Below are 19,225 nucleotides of genomic sequence, written 5' to 3' on the forward strand. Positions count from 1 at the left end.
TTTGAGTAACATATGTTTTGCTTTTGGGTTGCTCCTCAATTAGTTCCAGAGCAGTAGTCCTTTTCTCACCGATCGGCCTCACTCCTGTGAGAAAGGTGAAATATGGGGGGGAGCACAGAGTCCAGAGCTCAGGACTCGATTGGGAGCAGCAGCCCGGAGAGGAAGTGCTCCTGTTATTGACACACGCAGGGCCAACCACAATGCTCAACTGCATGCCTTCAGTCAATCTCGGAGATCGATTAGTCCCAGCCCCAGCTTCACAGTACCAGAGACCCAGTCCGAAGTCAGTCCCTCTGAGCTTCACTCAGAGGGTGGCGACGGGTTTCCCACCCAGGGTCTTCTGCCTCTGTTGCAGCTCTCCCCTGTCTCGTCACTTTGTGAACATCGCCGCCTGAGTGACACCGGCATCAGAATGACATCAGAGGCCAGTGAGAACTCAGCCCTACCTGTGCCAAGTGGACGCAGACATTCTGACCTCAGCAGCCTTCTGAGTGTAACCTGTCATCATAATCACCATTTTGCAAAGCATAAACACCACATGTGCCAGGCCTGCCTCTCTTTGCTTCTTTTGAAGTCACGAGAAGGGAGCCACCGCTACCCTTCTTTTGCCATGCCAGCACACCACTGTCCATGTGACTTAAGGCACCAGCAGTCCTCTGGTGGAACCATGACCCCCCCTGGTTATGGTCGGCCAAAAGGTTCCAGCGATTGCTCTGATTTCTCACTGCTGCAGAAGTCCCTGTTCAATATAACGGGTCGCAAAGCAGCCCCCTGTCACGCCACACCCACCCAGGCCTCTTTGCTGCAATTCTCAGCTGCACACAGGCCTGGGAGCAGTGATGGAGGCAGCAGCATGAAGAGCCATCTCCTGGGTGGCAGCTCAGTTGCGGATCAAGAACCCCTCCAGGACAGCATGATTAGATTCAGTGCCGGAGAGCAGCAAGTTACCGGGGCTGTGGGAGTGGTAGGTTACAGTAGCAGACAAGCCACTTTGGTTTCCTATTTGGAGCCCAACACCTGCTTAACTGATTTCTCCCTGCCAGTAGAAGGCACAACATTATTCTGCATGGAGCTGGTCTGATCTCCTGTCCACTTTCTGAGTCTTGCTGCCTGCATAGGCTTCCAGAGCTGACCGTCTTCTTGGAAAATCCTAAGCTTGATCAAGTCGGAGGCCAGTGGCAAAATCTCTAACTGGCACGATTTCTGCTGATTTACCCTAATAAATCCCTTTCTCGATTTTTATATTTTCCCTTTCTGCTTAACTGGCTGAACGCTACAGCAATCTTTCTCCTGAGCTTGCCTTGAATAGATGACCTCTGGTTGAAGAAGGGGTGGCTGTCTGATCTCCCTCCTGTCAGTCTGCTATTTTTCCCTTGGGTCCTAATTTTATTTCGCACCTGTCACCGCCTGCTCATTGTTGTAACAGATGTTTCATTAACTCATGTTAACTCCCTTATCCTCTCGTTATACTCACATTTGGTATGACTAAATGTAATCGGCACAATTATTAGCTTTTGTGTGATTTTCATCCATGACCTGTCAAATTCACTCCCAATTTTAATTAACTTTAATTTCCCCACTTTTTTTTCCTTAGACCAGTTCTGCAGGGCAACAGAATCAACATTCTGTCCAAGGCCTGCCTTCTTCCAGCACAGCAATGACCACCCCACTGCAGTACCTCCAGCCTGGACACAGTTACTCTGCTGCTCCATATACTGGTCCACCTAGTGCTGCAACACCAGCTCCAGCCGGTCAATGTTTAGTCAACATTCAGCATGCAGGCAACGCTGCTGGCTATCCACCTCCAACTGTGCAACAGACCCAAGCTGCAGCACTTATTTCAGCCTCATCTGTGCCACAACATGTTGCACAAAGCCACCAAGCAGCAGGCTACCAACAGCAACTGGCAACAGCAGCAAACTCTTCAACCGTTTCTTTGCAAGTCCAACAAACGTGTCAGAACTGTGTGGTTCCCTCTCAACAACAGGCTCCGTCTACATCAGGATATCCTCCAGTTCAGCAACAGTCTACAGCAGAAGCAGCCGCCCAGCCAGCACATCAGCCTCATGCATCTGTAGGCGCAGCTATTGCAGCCACAGCCCAGTGTCATCCCGCACACACACTGCAGCATGTCCAAGCTGCAGTCAATCTGCCAAGTCAGCAACCTTGTCAGAGCTCCTCCGCACCAGCACTTTACAACCATCAGATCCCCGTTCAGCAAGAGCACCCACACCCATTACCACAAAACACTCAATCCAACATACAAGCACAGAATGCTGGACAGGCTTATATTCAACCTCAAGTCCAGCATAACCAAGATACTGTGCATCCCCTTCACCAACAAATTGCACAACAGCCTATCCACCAATCTCAAAGTCATCAGTATCCCAGTCAGCAGCAATTGCACACCCAAGCTCTACAGCAGAAAGCCATGCACGCAGCAATTGCACATCAAAGCCAGGACGTGTCCCAGTCTACTGTCCAACATGTTCAGACCCCAGCCTCTCAGCCTCATCTCACAGCAACATCAGCTGTGATGGTTTCAGCCACACATCAGAGTTACCCTGCTGCAGGTCCCCCTGATGCTGCCTCTCAGAGCTATGCACACTCGGCATTCAATGTCCTGCACCAACAGTCTGCTCCAGCTCAGAGCCAGTACCATTCTGCACAGCCAACTGCTGCTTCACAGACCTATGGAGAGGCTACTCAGATGGTGACCCCTCAGAGCCTTCCTGCCTCTTCCCAGCATGGCCAGGCTGCACATATATCTCAACAGGTGAGTTTAGAAGTGGTGCATTGGAGCTTAGTGGCAAACACAGTGCCCCTACTTTGTGTTTTATGTTTATTTCACCTCCTCTGACTCGCCCCGTTTTCATTTTTCATCAGTTTCAACCCTATCTTTACATCGCTGCTCTCCTGAATCAGGTAGATGCCTTTGTCTCAATGCATTTTGTCACTGTGGGACTCACTGTAGGACTCAGTAGGGGAGGGAAAGAAATGACTGCACCTATACAAGGGAACACTATTTGTGGCAGTGCTGTTCTTAGATCTGGTCCTAGATCTGGGTTTGACTTAGTGCAGCCGAATTCGAAGCAGCTGTGTTGGTGAACAGCAGTTAAATTAAGAAAAAAACTCAATATAAGCAGGAGTTTCCTTGGACAGGAGCCAACGGAGAGATAATGTAAGCAGTAGTGAAAACAATAACAGTGGTTTGAGCTGCTGCATCCGCCAGCCCTCCTAGGCTTACTTTGCTTAGAGACAGGAAAGTATGAATTATTCTGGAATCAATACCAGGAAATGCAGGTTTCCAAATGTAGAGGTCAAATTGGAAGCCCTGCCATAACTGAACCATTTCCCTCTCCTTTTCTCTTCCTTTGTCATCTGTAGAATATTCCTGGTGGACAGAGCATATCCCAGCTTGGACAAGACGGACAGGGCCATGCGCAGAATCTCAGCCAGTTTGCTCCCAGTATGATGACCCAGGCACTTCCCCCACAACAGCCAATGGCCCAGGCTAATGTCAATCAACAATTCCAACCTTTGCAGATATTAACCTCTCTACCACCAACACACCAACCCCAGGTATTTTTTGTATGTACTAATACCTAACATTGTATTACAGATCAGTAACAGCATTGACTTGAAACAATGCATCTCCTGTCCTCCTCCTATATATGATTTTCCTCTGTTTCTTCCATTTTCTTTTCCTACAATTTCCCTCACAGTATCCCACAGTCCAGGTGATGACAGCTGTGACTGACTGTGAATCCTCCTATCCTTACCCATACACTGCCCCTCACCCTTCAACCACCTCTTCTCTTAATCACATCTTTCTTTCTCCCGGACAGACTCTTCCAATTACCCCCTCTGTCTCCCCTCTCTCTCCTTTACACATTGAAAATGCATTAGTCTCACCCATCCCAGTGTCCTTCATACCTTCCCCCTCACCTGGGCTGGGTAAGATGGAACCCGCATACCCACAGCACCAGCCCAACGCTGCTCTGAAGCAGAGTGTTAGATATGAAGCTCCACATTCACAACCAGCACTTATATCTGCATTAAACACCCATCCCATGCACATGCACATTTCCCCTTCCCACAACACACACCCTCCCACAAATGGCAGCACTCAGCCTCTGATACAGGTAATTATGATGGGTGCTATGGAGTGCTGTTGTTTACCAAGAAGGTGTGAACTGGAGTTTTGAGTGTTCCTGTGTGTTAAGGGTGGTTGTACTGAGTCTTTGACTCTGATACTCTCTGTCATATTGTTTTAGAGCTTTGTTTGCTCATAGCTGTGTTATTGTTCTGTAGCTGAAGGATAGTGAGTGTTTATTTTCAAGACGATTAAGTGAAATGGTTCAGATGTAGGAAGAAATCTTTTAAAGTAAAAACATAACAGACAAATACATTGTTGAACACAAAAAGGATTCAGCATCTTCCAATATGTGGTTATACTTGTAATAATGATGGTGAAAGATGATGACGATGTGTAATCTTGTTTGTCCCTAGCAGGCCCAGGTCAGCCATCCTGAGCTTGTCCCCTCTGCTCAGCCAGTCCAGCCTGCACTTTTCTCCTCACCTCTCTATAATGGAACTGATCCAGGCGCAGCCACCACTGTTGCCAATCTGGACAGGAGTAACCCATGCCAGCTGGCCCTGCAGGCCCAGAGTCAGGTTCAGAGCCAAATTCCTGTGCTGCAGCCCTCGGACTCTCAGCAAGCATCATCTGGGTCTGCCAGCTCCAGTGTGACTCAGCAGAAACCTCTCGGTTCTCTAACAGGAGCTGCAGAGACCAACACGGAGGTACTGACACATGACTCACTCTTTTTCGAACTTTTTTCTTCCTCTGCCCACAGTGCTTTGAAAACATTCCAGTACACTCGCATACGATATCACTGTACTTTCTCTCTCTTCACAATCAGATACATTATCTGAAACTCTCTTCTGGTTGTTTGTTTTCAGGATCAGACCACAGAGAAACACACTGCAGGACAGAGCTATGACAGGTACTTATTTTTTTAAGGTGACAAGTCAGTGATTGCACTTGAAATAAATACCTATCTGATAAGTGTAATATCATGTCGTCAAATAGACATTAATCTCTAGAGGAATTTTCGGTTTGATGGCACTGACCTAAATTGTTTCAATAATACACATGGTCTTCCTTATTTGAAAATGTGGAAGTTTGTGTTTACACTGTTACAGTAGCCACACCAACACCCTGTAACACTTGTAAACAGACATGTTCTCACTGACACTGGTTTGCTACTCTACTGTTGCTGTAGTTAACATACACATTGTTTTTGTTTAGAAAACATTTAAAGTGCTCCACTGAACATCAGAAGTGATGTTTAACCAGCTACCTCTTCCTCCTGAAGTAAAAACTTTCATTTCTGTAAAGCCAGAGAGAACTCTGATGGCATCTGTCATTCTTTTAAGCTCTGTATTGAGTGAGGTTCAAGACGTGAAGCCCGCTTTTATCCACCACTCAAAGATTGTATGGCGCTAGAGGGGCTTATCTAAAAATATTACTTAGAGAACTTCTTTTATTCATCACACGCCTTATTGTAACAGTATTTGTTTTTGTCCAGCTTGTGTAGTTGGTACACTGATAAGACAATATGGAAATACCTGCTAGTTAGCTGTTAGTTTCTACCATACAGGCTCCCCTGAATTGTAAAGGTTTTTGTTGGCTATTAAGTTAATATTACTTATACTAATGTTGTTGCCTTTTCTTCCCCAAATAAGTGTCAACTCTGACGCCATGTCAGGGAAGGAGATGAGTGACGGCTATGAGGGGACACATGGAGGTAAAGGTGAAGGGAAAGTCCGCAAACACCATCGCAGGTCAACACGCACTCGCTCCCGTCAAGAGAAAACCAGCAGGCCAAAACTCAGCATGCTCAATGTAAGTAAATATATATATATTTTTATCCTAATAAGGGACATATTACTTAAAGCCTATGTAAGAAATAATAGATAATGTATGTATTTGTCTGTTGTTCCTGCAGGTGTGTAACACTGGAGATAAGATGGTAGAGTGTCAGTTGGAAACTCACAACCATAAGATGGTCACATTCAAATTTGACCTGGACGGAGATGCACCAGAGGAGATTGCTACATACATGGTATGCAGGAGTGTCTGTCAGTTCAGTCAGGAGTGTCTGTCAGTTCAGTCAGGAGTGTCTGTCAGTTCAGTCAGGAGTGTCTGTCAGTTCAGTCAGGAGTGTCTGTAGGTCAGTCAGTAGTGTCTGTAAGTTGTGCGTTGCCTTGGAAGTTTTCTTATGGCTCTGAAACTCTGTGTGGTGCTGTTCGCAGCTGCAATGCAGCAAAACATTTCAATGTTTCTGTCTTGCTCTTTCTCTCTCATCCAACCTTTTATATATTCTACTCTAGGGTCACTAAAACCATGCATCTGTTGATCCTGGTGCAGCCATGACCACAGTTTAATTTAGCTATTGCTTGTTAAGATAAATAATTGAAATGCCTGTTGTCTTTTTCTTCCATCCTTCCTCTCAGGTGGAGAACGATTTCATTTTACCACTGGAAAGAGAGGTCTTCATTGAACTGATGAAGGACATTGTGGACAAAGCTGAGGACATACTGAGTGAGGACACAGAGGGTGAGAGGAACTCTGACCCGGGAGGCAGTCCCAAACGGAGCGAAGGAACTGACACACTAGGAACAGAGGTGAGAAAGGAAGCGCTGATAGTTAGTTGCTGTAATAGTGTAATCTGTCTACAAGTGCCCCTTCCTCGGATACATCATCCTGACAGCACTCTTAAGAGAACTCTGTACAGACTCTCAAGATGACTTTGCCTGCATGCTGCCAACGAGAGATGCCAAAAATAAAAATGTTGCTGATGTGAAATATGTGTCTAATTGAATATATTTCTGAAGTTTGTCTCTTTGGCTACTTGAGGAAACTCTCCACACGTCTATTAAATGAATGCACATGCATCAGCTCTTTAAAGTAATCCTTCTTGTTCTTTTGGGATTGAAGGTATCAGCTCCAAGCACCCCCCAGCCGGTGTACCAACAAAATGGTAAGACTTTGATCCCCAGAAACTCTTCTTAATTTAAACAAAGTCCATGAACACTTTTCAGCTCTAAAGGGGTTTCCTGTACATTTAAAGATATATACTTTTAAGAAGCCTGTTATGGTTTAACACTGGAATATGAATAATTGAATGAATGAAAAACTGTTTGTATTCCTCCATTCTGTGTTAGTTATTTTTAAATCATCAGTCAGTAATTTTAGCTCATCTACTGAAGTGATTTTTATAATAAATGGGGTTTTATGAGACTTTCTTTCACTCTCTCTCCTTGACAGTCCTCCATACTGGGAAGCGCTGGTTTATCATCTGCCCTGTAGCCGAGACGCCCATGCCAGACAATAAGAAGACTGCATCTCAGATCACAACAGCCCAGGGTATGCAACATATTACTGCTTATCAGACCAAATACTCATATTTTCTATAGAATGAACTGAACCGTTGGTGTCTCACTTGCTGCTCTCGTTACTGAAGAGGCTTCACATGCATTCGAGTGTGCGCCGGTGCAGTTATACCGGTGGGGTCAGTTATATAAGAGTGCTTCTACAGTGGTAGAAGGGCAGGATTTATACTCCAGCTGACAGATCCTTATGGGGGAAGACAAGCTGTGATGTAACACTCTGGCACTCACAGGACTCAGACCCTCTTCTTCACAGTCTTGGCTGTTTAACTCCTAATCTGTTTCCCTGTAATTAACTCTGGTCTTCTTCTTTCTTCAGAAGCTGAAAACTCTGCCTCATCAGTCAGGCCCGACTGCAACACAACTGCAGTGACTACCCCGGTCGCATCTTTATCATCTCAAAACCCACCCTCCTTCTCCCCCGCTCTGCCCCCGGCTGCAGAGAGCTCAGCACAACCTCCAGACCAAAACATTGGAAATTCTCGGGTCCAGCAGAATCAGCCCTGTGTAACTAAACATGCCATTGCTGCTGCTGGAGTCGGACATCAGAACTCCCTTCCTGTGGAAGAACTTTACATCTCTGCTGTCTCTATGGTGACGGACATTCCTTGCTGTGCTATTGTGCCACCTGTCTCTCTGGATGTGAATGCCATTGATAAAGGAGCAGCTGGAGGTTTGGCCTCATCTCAGACAAATCAGCCCATCGAGAAGGCCAGTCCGACTGAAGAGCTACCCCCTCAGCTCGCCTCCCATCAGTCTGTGATCCTGCAGCAACCCTGTGCCACGCCCATGCAACCTGGGACAGTGACCTCTCAGCCCCAGAGTCCAGCACATCAGACCTCCCAAAACTCTCAGTCATCAAGCCACCAGCAGCCCGCAAGTGGGGGGCCAGGAGAGTCAGACAGTGAGGGACCACGCAGGGTGGAGTTTGTTGACCGCACCATCAAGACTCTGGATGAGAAGCTGAGAAACCTGTTGTACCAGGAGCATGCTCCCTCCCAGCCTTCAAGTTCGACATCTGATCCCCAGGCCTCCAGCACAGAAGGAGTCGTCACCCCGCCAGTCTCGGATGGCCAGAGCATTGAGGGAGGACTTGCAAAGAAGAAGGGGGACCCACTGGTAAAATACACTGTTTCCTTTATTTAAGAGAGAGAGTGAGAAATGTGTGCAGATGTTAGGAGCTGAGTTATTTGAATCATTATTGAATTGTTTCCCTGCACTGTTATTGATTTGACTACTGGCTAAGACCATTACTGTGTTTAGAAAGTTTACTGAAAAGTTCTGCTGTGAGTACGATACTGTTTCGTGATCTCGTCCTCTGACAGCATCATTTTAAGTAGTGGTTTGACTCATTAAGATAAAACTGACGTCAGGAGAGGTTACTGGGTAGCCGCCTCATTATACTGATTAAGCGCATGTTGTGAATTACTGTTTGCCATTATTATTATTCCAAGCTCCCACACACACGCTTCTCTCTTTCTATCTTAGCCTCAGATTCTGGAGCGCACAGATAGTGTGGGTGCACTAAGTGACTCTGCAGTGGCAGGTAGGTCAAATGATTTATGTAATGTCCACATCACATTAATCGTTTCTCTTTTTAAATAGTTTTTTCAAGACATTATCCTTCCTGTTCGTTTAGCTAACAGGGTTTTGAAAGGAAGCGATGCAACTGCCAGCTCCACTTCATACAGATCCAAAAGCCGTTTTCAAGTAAGAACCCACTTTCTTTCCTTTGCTCATAATCCTTTGAGCAAATCAGATCAACAAAAGTGACCATTGACCAAATTAGATCACATTACAGGCTTGTCAAGTGTACTTGTTTATGATGATTATTGAACTTTATTTTGTTATGAACATGAGCTGCTCTTCTTTCCAGATCATTCCCACTTCTCCAGATGTCATTTATCGTTTAGAGAAAAATAAGACAAACCGCAGCACCTGCAGTTCTACAGCACCCTCTAGTGGTTCTGGAGGGTCTTACAGTCAGACCCAGGGAAAAGGCAGGAAAGAGAAGGCTTGTGTGGCTGTGGGCAGATTCAGTGTGGCGACTGCAGCCGACGAGGAGAAAGCCGGAACATCCAAACCCCACAGTAGTAACCGCTACTCTGCCCCACCAAACTTCTACAACGCCACCCCCACCTCCAGTCCTGATGTCACCCCGCACCATATCCCCCGGGCCCAGACCTTTGACAGTCCGATGCACAACAACTACGACCACCTCTACTCTGACTCAGCAGACGAGGACAGCAGCAGTATAACTCTCCCTCCAGTCCACCCCGCTCCCCCGGCTCATGCCCTGTCTGAGCACAGTGGTAGCGACCTCATGACGAGGGCAATGGCCTTCCTACGGCGCACTGGTCGCAGCAAAAGTGAGCAGAGCTCAGATTCACCAAGCCGACAGCCCGTGGCAATGAACGGTCACGTGCCCTTGCCTTCAGCAGGACATGCCCACTCATCTTACATCAGCAGTGACAACGACTCCGAGTTTGAGGATGCAGATATGAAGAAGGAGCTACAAAAACTAAGAGAAAAGTAAAGTAACTTCTACACATGCACCATGCAAATCTGCAGAGATGTTGCAAGTGTTTTTAATATTAAATATATCATTTATCCTCATCAGTTTGAAATATTTGGGGGGCTACAAGATGCAAAAACACAAACCGATTTTTAAGTTCTTATAATATCATAAAATGTTCTCTGCCTGGGCACTGAGCTCTTTAACATTAAGAGAGAACGTTACTAATCAAATCAGTAACTTTTAAGCAAAAAAATTTGTCTGATCTCTCCCCCTAACTTTCTCACCAGACACATAAAGGAGATCTCTGAGCTGCAGGCATTCCAGAGGGGTGAGATTGAGCATCTGTACACGGAGCTGGGCAAAAGTCTACCTCCCAACGTGGGTTCACTTCATGCAGCACCCCCAAGTGGCCGGAGGCGTCGTGCCAGCAAACACAAGCTGAAGGCTGGAAAACTGCTCAATCCGATGGTGCAGCAACTTAAAAACAATCTTAACACCGCCACTGAGAGGAAAGGTGAGTGTGGTGGGGGTGGTTGTGTGACTAGTGCTTCAGTCTGTGGTAGTCAGTTTTTTTTGCAGTGGTAAACACAGGGATGGCGTCAGACTCAGAAAACTGTAGGTGTATGATTCACAGAGTGATTCATTATGAATCATGCTTGTTTCTTCTCTCAGGTGAGCGCGGTGCCAGTTCATCCAGCTCCCCGGCCAAAAGTTCAGTTCTGTCTGATGGCTCTGACCACTCTAGTGGCTGCTCCAGCTCCAGCAGTCACCCCCATGCTGCCCCAGAGCAGGTTCACACACAGCAACCCTGTTCCCTGAAGGGCTCGTTCTCCTCAGACAACATCTACGCTGGACTACATGGCGATGGAATGGCCCCTCAAGCAGGCCCTGGCCAAGGTACACATTATAGGTTCATCTGCATGCTTGTGTGTGTGTGGAAGGGTCATGCTATCTACTAAACCGCCATTAGGGTTGAATGGTGGCTAACGTGTGTTCAGTTAAGGAAAGTGGTTATTGTGGGTTGTTATGTTTTAACTTGATACATTACAAGCTAGTTGATCTACAGATGATCAACAACTGGGCCTCTTTGTTCGGCTCATGACTGAATTTATATCTGATTTTGTTTTTGTCAAATCTGTGCCTCAGTCAAACTTTTGAAACCAGCCCCAGAACCGTCGGTTTCTTGTGTAACAGGCAGATTTTGTTTCTTTTTTTAGATTGACATTTTTCCTTTAGTAAAATGTTTTCACATTTCAATCTCATAAATAAAAGTGTATTTTGGGGTTTTATGCTAGAAGCAATACCATGGATAATTAATGCGAATTGTTCTATAAACACAGTTAATATTTATTATGCAAATGGTCACCAAGCAAAAAAACAAAACACGACTACAGTATCTTTAACTGATTGGGAGTTTTTTATTTCTGGTTCCCCTGATATTGCTCAGTTGTAATGAAAACAGACTGATGATAATTACGATGTTTATTATTAACCTGATGTAATATTGGTATCCTGCATTTCGTACACTCCTTATTATCCTTTGCTGGTGCTTTTGATGGTGGGGGTTTCACATCGCAGTTTCTGTGCACTTTTACAAAGTGTCTCTCTTGTTTCTTCTCTTCTTCCCTCTTATATTCATTTTTCAGGCTGGACGGTTTACCACCAAACGTCAGAGAGAGTCACCTATAAATCTAGTAGCAAACCACGCACTAGATTCCTCAGTGGACCTGTGTCTCTGTCCATCTGTTTGTATTTGTTCTTTTCTATTTCCCCTCACTCATTTCCATTTCTTTATTAACCTACCTCTCTCTCTATTAACAATGTTTTTTATGATATATAATATCATCACTCTTCTATTCTCATCTGATATTCATCACCCATCTTTCCTCCCTACCACCTGCCCTTTCCCTCAACAACCTTGTGTTCTGTATAATTTTTGTTTTGACAGCCAGAGGATATCCATCACATGCACGTTATTTTTGGTATGATAAACAAAGTCATTTGATCCTGTATAACATAGGCACACTGTAAGGTTTGTGCAACCAGAAAATGTTTCCTTTCCTTCAAGCAATCAGTGGAACGGGTCATATTTACACCTTTTAGGTTAGAAAATTATTCTGTTGGATCCCAGGTTCGTTTGTCATTTCCAAGAGAAGTGCTTTAGCAAGTATGACCATTTTAATAATCTTATTGAATTAAGTTTAAAAATCTTCATTGGCAATGGAATCGAGGTGGCACAGAAGTAACGTATGTATATGTGACCCATTACTTTCCCAAACCCTGATTTAAAATCCGGTTTTCAGCGACGTTTTTTCAAAATTTGCGGCAATGAAAGGATACAATCAGTGATTTATTAATCATCCTCTGATATAATTTATCTGTCGACGATGTGAATTTGATCGCAGCCTTTTATCAACAATTAAAAATGTCTGACTTTCTATCTCAAAAGGCACAGTGACTGATGGTTCATGTATGTAAGACCTGCATTTAGGCTCCATGCTACCTTTCTTTGATCCCGTATCTGTGCAGCAGAGATGCAGGATGACTTTAGGTTGATCAGACGTTGAGAGGACAAATATACCTGCTGATGATTTGTTTATGCTGAAATAAGATGCTGTGTCTTAGTGTAGAATTAATAAGAAAAGATTAAGTTGCTATTGCTTATAAAATATTTAAGGGGCCCCCCTAGACCATCCACTGTCTTGGTTTGGAGCTTTGGAAGGAAAGATTTCCAGGGTGTGCACGCCTCTTTAATCTTAATGTGTGGCCTTCAATACTTTATTATCATAATAATTGTAGATATTTATCTATACACATAATTTCCTCTGGCAATTATGCACAATCCACAGAGCCACCATTACACTCATAACCATTCATTTGGGGGTTACAATGCCCCCTCCCCATCATACAAATGCTTTGTGCAGTGCTTCTGGCGCTGCGAACTGAGCTTGTGAATGGCTAGATCTCTCCAAACATGGGCCTGAGGTCAGATCTGAAACAAGCAGTGTGCCTGTTGGGATGTATGGATGTGTGTTTGTGGACTACAGTAGCTTTGTGGGGACCACAATGCTGGACCCCCAAGTTTAAATGGCTGAGGTTTAAGACAAATAGGTTTTAGTTAGGGTTAGGTAAGACACTGGCACAAGGGGAACTTTGAAAATCCCTTATTATAACTAAAATCGATTTGTTAAAATCCCACCACCAAGACAAAATAAATGAGTTACTAAAATAATTAAATTGGGGATGGTTTAAAAGATTGCAGAGCCTCAGATTTTAATTTCTTTAAAAAATGTCCCACCTCCAAGCCGTCTTCTCCGGCAGTTTAATTAAAAAGATGAGGGATGTAAATTAGACTATTTATAACACATAATGATAAATAGGGGCAATAATATCTGGTAACATCGAATTCCTAATATTATAAATATATTTCAGATAAGTGTTAATCAAACCAATGGACTAGAAATTCAGTTGTAATTGAAATGTTAGTTTAGGGTTAGAGGAAGGAAATGTATTTTGTTAATGACAGGCCACCACATTTATAACAAGACAAGTGTGTGTTTGTAGACGTGTGTGTGTGTCTGTGTGTGAGGGGGAGAGAGAAAAAGCCAAAGCCTTTAAACCCTTTTTGTTTGTTGTGTGTTTCCATCCACTGTTAATTTTAATGGCATCTCCCAAGTCAGGGCACTTTGCCCAAGTCAGCAGACTTGTGTACACTAACACAAAGAGAACCCCCCCCCCCCCCCAGAAATCAGCCCTTCCCTGATAAGCAGGGCCTTTGGTGTGGTAGAGGAGAGCGCTCTCTGTCCCTCATGTTTGGAGGGAGAAGACGTGCATGGTGCAGCCGCCAGGCAGGGCACTGATGGAGACTTGCTCCACCACATGACCACATGAAGGGCTGTATCATCAATATTACTACTTTTTGTTTTTCTCCTTCCACCTCTCCTGAGTTACCTGCATGTGTCTGACAAGTGCCGACTCTGAAGACTCCCTTCTAGTGTGTGTGTGGTCTTCACTTTTAAGTTTGATTTATTTTTGCTTCACATTTTGTTTCACAGGCCTTCTCACATCGGTAAAGGGATCTCCATTTACTCCAGTGCTATACTGTCTTAGGAAACAGTTACTCCGTTAGGGTCTCTCCCCGCCAACTAATGGACCATTAATTATTATTAAACCTTACAAATAAATCTAAATATCCCACTCTTTATTTGTAAAGCTAATTAAGATTATAGTGAGTGCACTTTACCAGTTCTGTATATTACATCATCACAAACCTTGTCCTTAAGTTAATTTACAAAGTAGCATAAGATCTGTCTCCATGCAGACAAGGTCACTGTAAACGCAGATCGAACATCCCAAAGGAAGACTACGTGTGCTCTCTTTTATTAGCTTGACAGATCTACTCTCCAATAGTCCACTTTAACAAGGATTGCCCATTTTAAAGAAAACTCCTAGGCTCTTTCTTCCAGTTTTCCTCACTGATTTTTAAACCCCTCGTCCTCCTCTCCTCTGTCTCTCTCTCTCCCCAGTTGTTTTGATAACTGAATGTCCTTTTTAAAGCAGCTTGTCCACATGTGCTGTGCAGTGTGTTCTGGCCTAACTGTTTCTGTCTTGTGCTGTTCTACCTTCTTATAGGGTCCACTCTGAAACGACTATGTCTAGGCAAAGAGCGCAGTAGTAGTAACTATCTCATTTACTTTCTTACTCTCTGTCTTTCTTCCTCTGTCCTCACAATTCCAATACTTCATATGTTTGTGTGTGCACTTTTATTTTTGTCTTTATGGTTTTAAAAATGTGGCGGATCTTCTTGAATATATATATATATATGTGTATTGGTACGGATTGTTGTATCAAATTACGTTGGTGGTTTTGCATGGCGGTGTGTCTCAATTGCTGAATTTTGTCATTGCTTGCATATCAAACATTTCATTTGTAGATTATCATTCATATTGCAATCAGTTGGCTGCTATCTTGGCAAAATGTGATATTCATTTTGTCAAAGTGCATTACATTATGCCATACAGTAACCAATTGATTTCTGTCTTTTTTTAATGCTTTTTTGAGCCGATTTTTAACTCCTTTGTCTTTTTAGGGTCTCATCAAAGCGCTGCCACGGCTCAGACGGCCAACAGTCAGACACAGCCGTCAGTCACCTCGGCCACACCTTCACCATCCGCTCAGCCTATTACGCGGCTCGCTCAGGCCCAGACCAACAACAGCAACAACAAGAGATGCACGTTCACCGATGATCTTCACAAACTGGTAGATGACTGGACGAAGGAGACTGTCGCGGCAGCCAATCAGCCACGACCCTCCCTGAACCAAATCAAACAACAGCGACGCCAACAGGACCTGGAAGGCAAATCTTACCCACCCACGGGAGCAGCTGGACATGAGGTATCCGAAATGGAGACGTGTACTCAGTAAAAGATGATTTCAGATCGTTGGATTTTGACGCATTACATTTGATGTAGTTAAGAGGTGCTCTATGCACTGTTATGTGAAAGAATTCCCTTCTGTTCCAGATGAAATGCCATCATGGTACCAGCAAGTTCCAGTTGCCTCTTTCCTGCCCCATGACTGCTGCTTTAGGTCCTGGTATGCCCACAAGCCTAGCTCCCCACTCCGCAGCCATGCTCCCTCCTGGGTACCTCCAGCCCAATGGCTCCTATGGTGGGATGGTTCCCGGTCCTGTTTACTCTCAGCAGTGGCCCGGCGTGCCTAGCCCTGTAGGGTCAGTGGGCCCTTTAGGTCTGCTTGGTGCTGCAAGAATGATGCCCTATAACACGATGGCAAACCCAAGGATCCAAAGCTTCCCTCTTACCATGCACAACCCCAAAAATGGCACCTCTCCGAAAACCGCTAGGACTATCTAATCTACGAACTACAACTTGTCCGTGGGTGTGTGCGGGATGGTCCAACTCTACTCTGCTTCACCAGAGCCACAATTGTACATAATTTGAATTTGTAAATAATATGACAGAGTGTTAATGTTCTTTATACAACACATACCTCCAATCAGCCACAGCATTGAAAACACTTGCTTAATATGGTGTATGTCCCCCTCGTGTCATCAAAGCCACTACAACCCGTCAAGACATGGGCTCCATACGATCTCTGAAGATGTCCCTGTGGCATCAAACACCAAGACATTTGCATCAGATCCTCTCACAGATGCACCATCGGATTGAGATCTGGGGTATTTGGAGTCCATGACAACAATTTGAACCCCGTCATGTTCCTTTAAGCATTCCTGATTTATTTTTTGGGGGCGCGTAGCTTATTATTCTGCTGAAAGAAGCCAATGCGATAAGGAAGAACCACCATGAAGGCTCTGCTTGGTCTGCAAGAATGTTAAGGCAGGTGGTATTTGTCCGAGTAACACCCGCACAAACTCAAGGTTTCCCAGCAGAGCATTGCCAAGAGCGTCACACTCAAATTCCCCTTAAAGATGCAAAGGCACCTTCTACATGAAGAAAACATGATTTGTCAGACCACGCCTCCTTCTTCTATTCCTCTACGGTCCAGTTCTGACAGTTGTATCACTAACGAACAGGGTCACCACGTGCACCCGGACAGGCCAGTGGCCACATATACACATTTAATACAACAGCTTTCAATCATAGCTGTTGTCTACCTCCACTTCCCACACGCATCAGTGAGTTGTGGGTTCCCATGACGAACTAACCACTGCACACTAGGGTCACCCTAAGAAGACCTGCTGCTTTTCACAGCTGGCCCTCGTCAAAGTTGCTCATATTGTGACGTTTGCTTTCAACACATCACTTTCAAGAACTAACTGTTCACCTGCTGCCTAACATGTCCCACCTGGTGTGGAAACCATAAAACCAGTGTCCCTTTCTCCCCCTGTCAGTGGTTTTAATGTTGTGGCTCATTGGTGTATATCTGGAGTTAATGTGTGTGTTAGTGCGCGCGCATGTGTAAATAAGTGTGAATACTACACAGTACTTGTCAAGTGTGTCTGAATACCTAATGCTTTTTGGCTTTGGTCTTTACTGAACTAAGCCATATAAAACATTTTGTTTTCGGTCCAGAAAACCTATTTCACTCTTTCTTTGTTTCTGCGGTTTTCCCGTTGATTTTGGCCTTTTTCTGTTTATGTCCAATTTAAACACTACATTGGAATCCCAAAAAACCAGTGGAGTGAGAAATGGTAACAAGACAGTATTTACAGTGAAATATTTGAAGGAATGTAGTGCCTTGAACATTGAATTTAATTTTTTATTGTCATCTTAGAAGCCAAGCATGTCTGCATCCAGGTTATTTTAATTGATGGTTGCTTGAGTGCAGTCTCTATTTTTTGGTTTTATGCATTAGACACTTTTTTTGGTTTACATATTAATGCCCTTGTAGAACTGCACTATTAACACAGTATATGCTCTTATATAAGTAATAAAGTCATGTTTTAACTTTTGTTTACCTTTCACCCCTGTGACCGATGGAATGCCATAGTGGTGAGACGTATCGTTGCCTTGCAGAAACAAATGGTTAAAGATGAGAGGAGGAAAAATAAGTACACCAGAAGCCAAAATCCACTCTTTCAGGTCAAATGGTTCAGTTGGACATGGCCTGTTTTTTCTTTCTTTTTTTGAAAAGACAACAGTGTTGTAGCCTTGTGCTCAAAGGAAAGGCTATGTCCTGAGCCATTTATACTAGACGTAGTTCTTTCTACAGTAAACGCCTCCGGTAGTGTTCTGATCAGAATGTAGCAGTTAATATGTGATGGCTTGAGGCTTAAAAGTGCAATTTAACCCCTCCACAAAGCTTTGATGGTGGCCTTGCCACAAGCCTTATCTCTGATGTGTGCAACAGGAGCAAGCTGAAAAAGTTGAACAAAGTCACAACACACCGAACGCCAGCCAGATATTCCCAGGCAAAATATAAATACTACAAATCACCCAGCGAACTCTGAATTCACTACTGCTAAATGTTCTTTCAACTTTGCTGTCCTACTGCTCAGCATACACTGTATGTAACATGTTCTGTGCAATCACCAGTCAAGTCTGATGGTTCTAATTTATTTGATGTTTAAAGCTTGATTCTTATTTTTTGGGGATGGCTGCTATCATCCAAAGTGATTCCTGTGTACAGTCCAGCATTCGATATACACATGGTACTTAAAAATAAAAGACTTTTAACGTTTAATTTACAAATGCAAATAGCTCCCAATGCAGTGTTATTGCCTTATGGCAATGTGTTGATTTCCCAGGTTGCGTTGATAACGGCCTTTTATTTTTTCTCGTCAGTTATATATTGCAAAATTCAAATGATACTTGATGTGGGAGATTTGCACAACAGATAGTCTCCCTCAATTCTGACATGTTTAAGTGTTTTGTATTCTGTATATTGTGGGTTTCACCGCCTGTACTTTCTTTCATCACAGACAAGTGGCATGGCCAACTTTTCAAGTTCCACAAATCAAAGCTAAACAATACAGTTGCTATGGTGAAAAATGTCACAATCTTCAAAACACACATGAAAGGTTTCAGCGCCCCAATCCTTCCAAGCTGTGAACTGTACAGTTTTCTTGTAGTTTATATTTGTACATTTTGTTTGTTTTGAGGGTGGTGGTGGTGTTTGGAGGGAATGCTTCGATGTATATTGTTCCATCAATTCGGTTTGAATTGGACTTTTATAGGATATTATGCAGAGTCTTCTGCTTTGGTGAAATACTTCCATTAGTAAGAGATTTCTGTTCTCTGTCACTCGTATCTGGTAAATATATATTGTTCCACCTCCTCCTGGCTGCGGATTTCGCTTTCAGCAGAGGAGGGAATAACTATTGCTGCCATGTTCGTTTTGGGTGCAGGAACAGAAGCCGAAGTGCAGAGTCACATGGTGACACTTCCCACTCCACTTGTCTCACTTCTCTCTGGATGGCATTGGCTCCTGGTGAATACGCTCTGATTATCAAAAGCTTGTATTTAAACAGTGTGGGATTGCTTCTGCCTGCTGTATGACCCACTGCATTACCCCCACCCTACCCTGCTGCACTCTATCACACACTGTATGTTGACAGAGAAATAAATATTATTTTGTGCTTGATGCCAAGTGTCATTGTTTTTATTTCCAGCCGGATTTATTGAGGCCAAATCAGAGTGCATGTAGTTATGTGTTTAAAAATAGGACGAGTTAAACCTAAAATGGATGCATTTACACTTTACTTGATAATTCGTTTTTTTTCTCACTTTTTCCATCATGTGAAAATCAAAATCTGTGCAAAATAGGCCA

General features: G+C 44.0%; 1 protein-coding gene across 4 annotated transcripts in view; it reads left to right on the forward strand.

Moving 5' to 3' along the window:
- LOC128442801 (serine/threonine-protein kinase WNK2) overlaps positions 1–19,039 on the forward strand; it is a 41,177-nt gene extending 22,138 nt beyond the window's left edge. For 2 of the 4 annotated variants that reach the window (XM_053425379.1, XM_053425377.1), the window contains exons 10-28: positions 44–964; positions 1,595–2,776; positions 2,887–2,925; positions 3,388–3,582; positions 4,513–4,806; positions 4,966–5,009; positions 5,752–5,911; positions 6,015–6,131; positions 6,523–6,693; positions 7,007–7,049; positions 7,337–7,435; positions 7,778–8,577; positions 8,947–9,004; positions 9,098–9,168; positions 9,335–9,990; positions 10,264–10,490; positions 10,649–10,873; positions 15,066–15,370; positions 15,499–19,039. In XM_053425379.1, the coding sequence (XP_053281354.1) occupies positions 44–964; positions 1,595–2,776; positions 2,887–2,925; positions 3,388–3,582; positions 4,513–4,806; positions 4,966–5,009; positions 5,752–5,911; positions 6,015–6,131; positions 6,523–6,693; positions 7,007–7,049; positions 7,337–7,435; positions 7,778–8,577; positions 8,947–9,004; positions 9,098–9,168; positions 9,335–9,990; positions 10,264–10,490; positions 10,649–10,873; positions 15,066–15,370; positions 15,499–15,849 (5,958 nt within the window). In that variant the 3' untranslated portion in view covers positions 15,850–19,039. The remainder of the gene's footprint in view (positions 1–43; positions 965–1,594; positions 2,777–2,886; positions 2,926–3,387; positions 3,583–4,512; positions 4,807–4,965; positions 5,010–5,751; positions 5,912–6,014; positions 6,132–6,522; positions 6,694–7,006; positions 7,050–7,336; positions 7,436–7,777; positions 8,578–8,946; positions 9,005–9,097; positions 9,169–9,334; positions 9,991–10,263; positions 10,491–10,648; positions 10,874–15,065; positions 15,371–15,498) is intronic. The other 2 variants (XM_053425378.1, XM_053425380.1) reach the window with 2 other exon arrangements.
- Positions 19,040–19,225: the final 186 nt, after the last annotated feature.

Source organism: Pleuronectes platessa, chromosome 6, assembly GCF_947347685.1.
Source record: "Pleuronectes platessa chromosome 6, fPlePla1.1, whole genome shotgun sequence".
NCBI lineage: Eukaryota > Metazoa > Chordata > Actinopteri > Pleuronectiformes > Pleuronectidae > Pleuronectes > Pleuronectes platessa.